Source organism: Aegilops tauschii, chromosome 4 (assembly GCF_002575655.3).
Source record: "Aegilops tauschii subsp. strangulata cultivar AL8/78 chromosome 4, Aet v6.0, whole genome shotgun sequence".
Taxonomy (NCBI): Eukaryota; Viridiplantae; Streptophyta; class Magnoliopsida; order Poales; family Poaceae; genus Aegilops; species Aegilops tauschii.
The window spans coordinates 213,002,531-213,013,172 of NC_053038.3; the positions used below are offsets into that span (position 1 = coordinate 213,002,531).

Sequence of the window (10,642 nt, forward strand, 5' to 3'; positions counted from 1 at the left end):
GTTCCTCACGGTATTGTTGCTCTTGTCGGATAGCGTTGTCGTCTTGGTTTTCTTGTTCTTGGTGCTGTGGAGCTTGCTCTTGGTTACGGTGGCGTTCGCGCTCCCGAAGGAGGCCCTGCAAACCATTTCCATGGAATGGGTTTGTGGAGCTCGATGATCTTCACGATCTTGGCAACAATGCAAACAAGCTCAAGGAAGACTTGCATCCGAAGACGTGTCCAAGGAGTGTCAACTTGAGTGGCGCCGTCTTGATGATGACGAAGTGCAGGACGCACGGTTGACCATCAAGGCATGAAACTCTTCCATTTGTGATGATAGCTTATCGTTAAGGTAGTCCCTTATCCATTGTTCGGATTGTCGCAATACGGTGGCGAGTTGGTCGATGCGGTCGCCAAAGCTTCATTCTCTTGTGCAAAGCTCTTTTTTTAAGGGCAATGGCAGTAGTTCTGCCTTTTCATATAAGAAGGGGGAAAAGGAACCAAAGGTTCCAGAGTATTGTACAGATATACAGAACAACACACTCACTCCGAGATTACTCAACGAAAAGACTCACATACTTAGCTCAACAAACTCACGCTCTAAGTTCTAAGCAGTGGCCTCCTTGAACAAAGCAATTTCGTCTCTAGCCATCGCAGCAATAGTCTCAGGGGAGCATCTTTTACCTTCAAAAGTGCGCCTGTTCCTCTCTTTCCAAAGGTTCCATGCAATTGATGCAAAGCTTTATGTGCGCCAAATAGTTGATTCTTGGTGACATAGTTGTTCGGCTCCTCTTCTTGCTCGTCGAAGAGTGGGTTGGTAGAAGTTCTCGGCCTATCCATCATCTCAAGCAAATACGTGAGTTGAAGAAAGGAAAGGACTAGACCAAAATATACCTTATCCAATGTTGAAGATGGATCAAAGATCACACGATATAGTATTATGGAAGTAGCACAATTGGTACCGGATCTTGCCAATCTCACACCTACACAAGTAATGCTCTTGGAGTAGCTTGGTGAGGATGGTGGCACAAAACTTATGCAATTGTTACCAAGATTCAATAATGTTGAAAGAGATTCACAAGTGAAACAAGTAGACCAATAGCAATGAGTGGCACATGGAAACACACACACGGATAGATAATTGGGGTCGTTCAACCAAGAAATGAGCACAAAATGTGGAATCCACGAAAAATGCTCGTGTTGCACAACTCAAGAAAGACGTAGCACGATTGCTCAATAGGCGGATACGAAACTTGTGCACAACCTAAAAGAGACAAAATGTATCGACTTCTATTCTGTTTATGCTATGTATGTATGGTTCCCCGTGAGTCTCTCACAATGATCCAAGATGATCAAATATGGCAATATGATATGCAATGTGGTGATGCTATGGCTATTGCTTACAAGCTCTTTGTTTTTTCCTTTGCTTAAAAGCTTTTCTCTCTTTGATATTTTCCTTTGGCCACTTATGCAAAATGCTTGAATTGAGATAGCAATTATGTATATGGAGGAAAAATTGATAACACAAGAGATGATACGATGATAGATGGATGCTATGATAGCTATGCGGAATGTGTATCACCAAAGTGCACAAGTAACGTTGCCTGGCAATACTCAAATGGCTAGTCTTGATAGGAAAGTGACGCAAAATTTGGCTCAGGGTTCACAATGCAATGGCAAGGGAGATGTAAAAGTGATGTTGTCGAGGTTATCGTCCTTTCTTACGGCTGGTGCTGTAAAAATGAGGGAGTGGTCGTTGTCGAGTCTGCGATGAATTTGAGCGGCGGTGATGTCGATGTCGAACCGTTCCTAAGTAGCCGAAACACGTTAGGAAACAAAAAACCGCAACTCAAAATCCCAATGGCAAATGTCAAATCTTGGTAGCGGAAAGCGGTGGTATGGCTATGCATGTCAAAGGGTTTGCGAAAGTGCTACGGTGGGGCTCGGAGTTGGCGATGCGAAAGTGGAGGCGGTGGCTGAAATTTTCTGTCAAAACAGTTTTGACAGTGGAAGACGGATGATCCGAGTCAGGGTCCGGATGATCTGGGCGATGTCCGGATGATCTGGGTGTGCGTCCGGATGATCCGGGCAGGGCTATGCGGTCGGGAAGAACTCCAAATCATGGATAAAACATGGGGCGATTTTGGGTGGATTTCATGGTGGAGGAGTCGGGGAATGCTAGATCCACTTGCAACACAATGAATCCACGGATCAAAATCAACAAAACATCATCAAACCAACAAATCACAAAAAAAATGGTATGGCTCTTTTTGTGGGGATTTTCGAAATTGAGGAAAAGCACACAAAATTAGGCTAGCAAATGGGGGTATGGACTCCAAGATGTGAATCAACCTATGCTCTGATCCAAGATGATGTAGGGTGAAACCCTAGTTCATGATCTTTTCACACTTGAGGTGGAGAAAGGAGCAAATCAAGAGAAGGACACTCAATTGATACATCCAATCACACATGTGCTAAATCCACATACACAAAGAGGAGATACAAGGATCCAAATCCAACACAAGTAGGTAACAAAGGGTAGCTAGTTCATCCCAATTCTTGAAGGAGAGAGGTCTTTCAATCCTAGAAGGATCTTCCCATGAAGGGGTCTTGAATCCACTTGGGGATCTTCTCACATGCAGGCCTTGATCTCCATGGGAGAGGTAAGTGGATGAGCAAAGCTCAATCTCTATCTTGAGCTAATCCTTTGCTAACCCTAAAACATGGGCGGGGAGGAGTATATATAGTCTAGGGGTATAGAGAGGTACATGGGCCTCAGCCCAAGCCATGCACGCAGGCACTGTCCAGATGATCGGGGGGTCGGGGTCCGGATGATCCGGGTGGCCGTCCGGATCGTCCGGCTGTGTCGTCGCAGCCGTAGTTGGTCTGAATGTCCGGGTCGTCGTCCGGATGTCCGGATGGGTCTGTATGATCTGGCTTCGTCCGGAGGCTTGATGTACTCTTCGGGCACATTACATGGATCGTCCGGATGGGGGTCCGGATCATCCGGGCAAGCTCTGTCTTGCTCCGTTTCTTCTCTATCTTCGCGTTATTCTCCCTCCATCGTTCGGCCTTGCTCCTTAGCTTCTCCATGCCTAGTTCCTTGGTACTTGAGTATGCAAAGTTTCTCCGTTTGAGGTAGTAGCCATGTCTCATGTGATTCGAAAGGGAGTTGAGCGAGAAGTGATGTCACCTCGGTCTCGATAGCTCTTGCACGCGCTCGTGTCGTCGGTCCACGTGGCACTTGGGGAGACGAAGGTAGGTCCATGGGGATGACTGTGGGATGCTCCGCATCAAGATCCCAAGTGGATATCAATGCCCTTTATTGGAATATCCTCTCGTGGATTCAAGCCTCCATCTCTCCTAGAGTTTTGGGAAGAACTATCTACCTCCAAGATCTCATGTCCTCCATGGATTTGAGATGGACCTTACTCTTCTTGCTATTTTCCTTGGACTTTTTTGTATGCTTATGGATCTCATGTGTTGCCCATCTAGTGGATGTGTGATTTGGACTTGTCTTTGAGTGTTCCATCTTGTGATTTGTGTGTTTCTCTTGGATTCCCCCTCCAAGATGTGAAAGATTAGGCCATCTAGGGTTCCACTCTTCGTAGTTCTTGCACTTTCTAGGCTTAGCAAAGCATAAACTAGATCTTGAGGGAGTTTTGCTCATCTTATTTCCTCATAGAGGATGAAGACCTAACGGGAAAAATCCTTTTGGAAGAATCCTTTCAGATTAAGGACGAACCATCTCTCCTAGAGATTTGAGGAAAAACTATCCCTTTGGTTACCTTTATTTCTAGTGTCGTTCTTGGATGCAAAATGTACCTGTATTGACCTTTGATTTGAGGGTAGTTGGTGTGAATCACGTCCTCTCGAGTGTTTTCCTCTAGATTTCTCTTGGTTTCTCCTTGTTCCTTGTGTTTTGCCCTAAATCCACCTCCAAAACGTAAAGGTCAAGGTAGATATCTCTCGTACACACATTGCTTGCTGGGCTACATCTGAATGACGTGATTTCGTGGCATGATGGTCACGACATGATATACTAGAAATAATTACTGCTGGTTACAACATGTACAATGTAACAGGACGACAGAATATCACTGCTTCAACCGTCAAATACAGGGTTAAATTTAGCACATCCTAGTCAGTTAAGTCAACAGTGCGAGGCAACTCGAAACCAATTATTGGGAAAAAGAAATAGGTTACACATCATAGCTGCGGTAACTACTTGAAACAATATTTACAATGTACAACACCAGGAGAACTGTCCTGTTAGAGCATATGATGAATGAGAGGATGACTATGCCTAATCCTCATTATCGTAGTCCTCTTCCTCATCAACCTGCACCGTCAGATGTCCAAAACTGGATGGTCCAACACCAATGCCTCCAATGGCATCTGGCATAGGCAAATCTGGCTGATGGTTGGTGCTAGCTTTTTCAACCTTTGAAATCACAGCTGGCGTCGCGGCTGATGGAGCCTCCACTAGAGGATGTGAGCTTTGGGGAATACTCTCATTGCCACGGTTGGTCTCTGGAACTATCTCATCTCCTGGCAAGGGTTCACTTTGTTCAGCAAACATGCTGCTCTCATCCTCAAACTGTACATAACCAATTTCCTTTCTCTTGGTTGGAGGCCGCCCTCGCCCTCTTCCTCGACCTCTGCCTCGTCCTCTGGGACTAGTGTTCAAGCTTCTTATGGGCTGCAAAGCCAATCATGTTATCAACTTATCTGCTAAGAAAATTTAACTCTGCTGACATGTGATGGAATTGTACCATTTTGCTAGATCGGGGCTCCTCATTCTCTGGGTCGCTTCCATTTGAAAATTTCCTAGAAAGTGAATTCCAATCATTAATAACATGCTCGTTACTTATCGCAATGATTCATGAGAATTTGACTATGCCAAGTCAATTTACCTTCTTCTGGGTAATCCTCTTTCATCTCCACAAGATTCACCGCCACCAAGATCCGGCACCTTGTTGACAATCTCAGTTAGGAAGTCAAAAGAGCTGTACCTCTTCACACATTGCTTTCTGAGCATCTCATAAGAAACATATAAACCATTAGTCACTAAAGGCAAAGGCACACAGTTTAAACATCGCATAAGTGGCTGTGGTTGACTTGTGTAACTAAATTTTTGACAAAAGAAAACACCATTGATGACCACAATTACCAAAGGTATCAAAAGAAGATAAGTCTTCATCATTAATCTTAGATTATAATCAAATTAGTAGCTCGAACTACAGATGAAAGTTATAAATCATGATAAGTCAGACAAACACATGTGCTGCATATGAGCAGGCACATCTCAGCTTCCACTCAAGTTCCATTCGGAAGGCAGACCATCTTCGCAAATCTCCTATAGTTCATTACTGGAAATCATACCAGAGTAGTTTTCCACTGAAAAACATAAACCAGTTTCCAATTGGTTACCAAGATGAACCAGTCCGAAACTGACCTGCTGATACATCTTGAGCCTTGGCAATAATTTCCCAATGTTTTTCTTGTACTCATCGGCTTTCCATATTCTGGTTCCTCTTTGGAGCCTTCCGGGGGAGCACTAATTGCTAGTAATTGTGTTTTGGTGGCTATGGTGGGAGAACAGGAATACACTACGAGATGACGACCAGCAGAACTCAGTTAATTCATCTAGCCACCAGACTCGCTGTCACATTAGAGTCCGGAGAGCTGTTGAAGCCAAACAAGGTGCGGAGTTTGACAGCAGCAGCCATGAAAGAATTACGGATGATGAAGGGAACTACAGATGATGCTTCCATGGAGGGTGTGGGAATAGGGATTGCTCAGGCGTCGTTATTCAAGATGAAACTGAGACGGATGCACAGCTGTTGTTTGCTATCTGACCCAAGAGGCAAAAAATATACTTGGCTACGTGTTCTAATTAATGTATGGTGTTGATTTCCTTCCCCAGTTTGAGTAATGAAACCTCTTAAAAGAATGAAAACAAAAAATACCCTGTTTTAAATCATAATAGTCAAGTTAATAATGAAAATACGAAACAGAAACTTTTGCCAAGAACATCAAACTGCACATGCTAAGAGTCGTCCATACAAAGGGATGGCATTTCAAGAGGTTACAGAGTTTATTTAAGCTCCAAAAGTCCAAGCAACATTAGACCACACATGTTAGGCTTGTGAGATACTTTAATTTAATGGTATTTAGTGGCGTAATATGTAAGAGACTAGAAAAACTTCAAAGCAGCAACTGGACAGTTTCCACAAGCTAAGTAGACCTAGGGCCTGTTTGGATGGCCTCCGGCTCCACACTCCGCCAACTCCGAACACGGAGCCAGACCGAACGTCCCAGCTTCACGAAGCCAGCTCCGCTTTCACCTCCCGAAATTGTGGCTCACGGAGTTCCTCAAAATTACAAGGCCATGCCACCAATAGGAAAAACGATTCGATTTCTCTCCTCACCCGTGAGCGAAACCGAACCAGAGCGAGTCTCCACCCTGTCTCTCTTGTCTCTCTCGCCCTCATCACTTTTATTTCTCCCTCCCATCAGCCAAATCGCCGGCCACGACTAGGCCTCGCATCCCCACAACAATGGTGGCGGCGCAGGATTCACCATCCACAATCGCAGACGGGGCTACCTCGCCCTACTCACCGTTATTGCAGCCGCCACCGGCTAGATCCACCAACGGAGAGAAGGCTCGCAGCCGCAGAGGACGGCAGTAACGCGGCCCTTCTGGCGCTGTTCGACAACGGTGCGCCAGTGGGCGGCCTCGAGGGATGGGCGGTGCGACGAGGTCTTTCTTTCCCTGTTGGTCGTGCTAGAGACGACATCCTTCCCCACCGAACGGGCCAAGCCCTGGCCTTCCTTTCCCTTTTAACGAGCCAAGTCCTAACAAAATTGGCTACCAACCCATGAAGACCATTCAGCTGTACATGGTGCCAAAGTTCACACTTTGCCTGCGGAACTGGAATCAGAGGGAGTCGGCAGTTGAGAATTTGGTAGATTTTGAGGACATCCGAATGGGTCCTTATAATATATGGAAATACATTGGAGAAAACCACCATATTACTAACTTTCATCTAAGTACAATGTGTAAATCACAGACGGCTCAAAGCTATCCATATGTCTAGAAAAACATGGAGTGATACAATACATACAGCACGAAGTCATAGTAAGATTAAACAGCCATGGACACAGAATAGAACTCACAGGTGGAAGGAATTCAGTGTCTTTGCACCACTTTGAAGAGTAATTTTGTATGAGCGGTCAATCAAATCTTGCAGAAACAATTCAAGGGCTCTCGCTGCATGCAAACAATAAATTCAGAATGCCAGATACTCACTTTATATGCTTCATCATGGAATTATCTAGTGTTACAATGCACACAGCAAAAAACAGTGATGCCGCAATATCTTTAAAAGCAACAGAAGATATGGGCCAAACATAGAGATTTTAAAACAGATACAAGACACACGAAGATTCTTGCAGAACTTACAAACTAAAACAGGCACAGCCAGCGCAATTTTGCCAACATCCTCATCTGCTTGCATTATCTTTTTGATCCGTGCCTAACACAACAACATAAAATTAGTGACTGGACAAACAGCTGAAATATATAGTCCTACAGAATACAACATAACACAGAGCAGAAGAGCCACACTAGCCAACATAAGATAATGCTAAGCAAAAATAACAAAGGAAAGCTAGGTTTCAGTAACAGACATAAACAAAAACTTCCGGCCATCAGTACACACCCAAAAAATGTGTGCACGATGTCACGCTAGTTCTCTCAACAAGGAAACACAAGTCATGTTACGAGAAGTATTACTAAAATGACTATCACGCTAAAGGAACTCCTACAGGGCAAAGCGGAAAGGTCTCGTGCAACTTCAAAACTTGAATGATGTCAGGCTGGTGACAATAAAACAGTGAAAATGTTCCGAATGTCCTGAAAACATTAAGGCTCAAGATTCATAGGTTGCATGTGCCAAGTTTTATACTACTACACTGCTGAGCCTGTCTCAGCCTTTCTTTCTATCACTTACCACACGTGTTTGCATCTTGAGGAATCTTGCAAGCGATCGCCCATGCTACCAACAACTTGGGCAGCAACAGTACAGTATTAAATCGCAATTCAAGCTCGATTTACTCATCTTGTACAACGAGCAACCGAGTTACAACGAAGGAACATCGCAATAGGTTTGCTTCTTCGACGCCATCTTGCACTTGCCAGATCATCACAAGTTAGCGTCAGCTACGAGTGAGTGATCAAGAATCTTTCCACTCACACAAAACCAACCGCAGTAGACTACCGAGTCCACCTCACTCCATCCATCCATCCACCACAAACGAACTCAACACAAGGGGACAAAATCAATTCACTAGCGAGACAAAGCAAAAGTACGATTAGATTCCTCGCCCGGCCCACGAGCGCTTGCCCGAGAAGAACATCAGCCCGTTCCGCGTCTCCACCCGGGCGGCGCCTCGGCTACGAAACGCACCACAAGAAGACAAACAAAGCGCCAGTCAACGGCGAGATCCACCATGCGAGGACCGAGATCCACCGAGAGCACGGACAGATCGGATCACGGGCAAGCCAGATTAGAGAGGGGCCATGGAGGAGAGGGAGAGAACGAACCGCGGGGAACCGGGTGCCCAGCTTCTTCCTCATCTTTGACGCAACCTCCGACGCCTCGTCGAGCTCGATGCCGGCAATCGTAGTCTATCTTTTGTGTATTTTCTTTTCTCGTTCTTCTTGACGATTGGATTTCTTGTTTTGTTGTCTTTCCACCAACTTACACGGCACGCGGACTCGTGCCAAAAGATAATTACCGCATCTCCCAGCCCTATTATTTTCACACACGAATTGTTTTTAAGCACGAAAGGCTACCGAATTCTAATTTTTTTTTAAAATCCTCAGTGCAGCGAATATAGAGTAGTCGGGCAGCTGTCACAAAAGAGTGGTTGCATCATGAAACCCAATAGCTACCTTTTTCTACCCGCGCGCAACCGGAACGCTGCCTCCGCTCTCCCGCCGGCCATCACGTCGCCATGGCCAGCTCCTTTGGCCCTGCAACCGACCCCGCGAAGCTCACCGCCGATCTCGCTTTCCTCGCCATGGTCGGCGGAGCTTCCATTGCCGCTCCTTCCACCGACGACACCGTAGCCGCCGCCTCTGCCCGCCACCTCTCTTTCCTCCGACTTCCTCCTCCTTGTTGTGATCCCTGCGTCGGATCCGGACAACTCGGCATTGATCCGGCCAGCCGTCACGTTTGCCCAGCTCGATTTCTTGCTCAATGACCTACAGGGAAGGAAGGAGGAGAGGGACCCGACATGAGTAGGAGGTCAGTGACCTGCGGGGAAGGAAGGGGGAGAGGAGAGGAGGGGCTAGGGAGGCACGGTGATGTAGGGCAAAACCCTAGATTTGAGATCTTTTCGCACTTGGAGGTGGAGAAAGGATGAACACTCAAGAACACAAGAGAGAGAAAGACTCAGACAAATCCAAATCACACATCACTAAGATAGCATACATGAGATCCACAAATATGCAAGAACAAGTCAAAAGGGGGAAGCACAAGGGTAAAGGTTCTTCTCAAATCCAAAGGAGATGAGATCTAGCATCCATGGAGGATCTTCCCATATAGGGGTCTTGCATCCCTAGATGGATCTTCCCTTATAGGGCTCTTGCATCCACTAGGGGATCTTCTCACATGGATGTCTTGACCTCCAAGAGGAATAATGAATATGAGCAAAGCTCTATCAATTCTCTATTATGTCTTTGCCAGCCCTAGGATGGAGCTAGCAGAAGGGTATTTATAGTCTAGGGATGAAAAAGGGGTACATGGGCTGAAAACCGTCGGGATGCGCACAGGGAGTACCGGGCGTTCGGTCGTTCACGAGTGATCGAACATCCGGTTGGGCATCGGACTTCCGCCATTTCTTCTCCGGTCAGGTGGTACGGGATTTCCGGTGTTTGCCGGACGTCTAGTGGCTCGGGAGGGTCCAGACATCCAGTACGCGTCGGACTTCCGTCATTTTGCTTCCGGGCATGTGGTACAGGATTTCTGGTGAAGACCGGACGTCCGATTGCTGGAACTTGTCGGACGTCCGGTCGCTGTAGCGTTCGTCGGCTATTGGCTTTGTGGTTGGCTGTAAGTGAACGTGTCGGACGTCCGGTGCATGTAGCTTTGATAACCCACAAGTATAGGGGATCAATTGTAGACTCTTTCGATAAGTAAGAGTGTCGAACCCAACGAGGAGCTAAAGGTAGAACAAATATTCCCTCAAGTTCTATCGACCACCGATACAACTCTACGCACGCTTGACGTTCGCTTTACCTAGAACAAGTATAAAACTAGAAGTACTTTGTAGGTGTTTTCGAATAGGTTTGCGAGATAATAAAGAGCACGTAAATAAAAAGTAGGGGCTATTTAGATAAAGACACAACTAAATTAGTTTTAGTAGAGAGCTTTTTGTCACGAGAAAGTTATTTGTCCCTAGGCAATCGATAACTAGACCGGTAATCACTATTGCAATTTTATTTGAGGGAGAGGCATAAGCTAACATAATTTCTACTTGGATCATATGCACTTATGATTGGAGCTCTAGCAAGCATCCGCAACTACTAAAGATCATTAAGGTAAAACCCAACCATAGCATTAAAGTATCAAGTCCTCTTTATTCCCATACGC

At 45.8% G+C, this 10,642-nt stretch overlaps 1 protein-coding gene across 2 annotated transcripts; it reads right to left on the reverse strand.

Moving 5' to 3' along the window:
* Positions 1 to 4,018: 4,018 nt before the first annotated feature.
* LOC109742083 (uncharacterized) lies at positions 4,019 to 8,863 on the reverse strand. 2 transcript variants are annotated; one of them, XM_020301162.3, is made up of 6 exons: positions 8,590 to 8,863; positions 7,447 to 7,519; positions 7,161 to 7,254; positions 4,895 to 5,011; positions 4,754 to 4,808; positions 4,019 to 4,680 (listed from the first exon to the last, which is right to left on the reverse strand). In XM_020301162.3, exons 1-6 carry the CDS (start codon positions 8,620 to 8,622, stop codon positions 4,285 to 4,287), a joined length of 768 nt encoding a protein of 255 aa, XP_020156751.1. In that variant the 5' UTR covers positions 8,623 to 8,863; the 3' UTR covers positions 4,019 to 4,284. The 2 variants fall into 2 exon arrangements, with proteins under 2 accessions (XP_020156751.1, XP_040242945.1); XM_040387011.3 differs by having other exon boundaries at positions 7,997 to 8,699.
* Between the last annotated feature and the right edge of the window lie 1,779 nt (positions 8,864 to 10,642).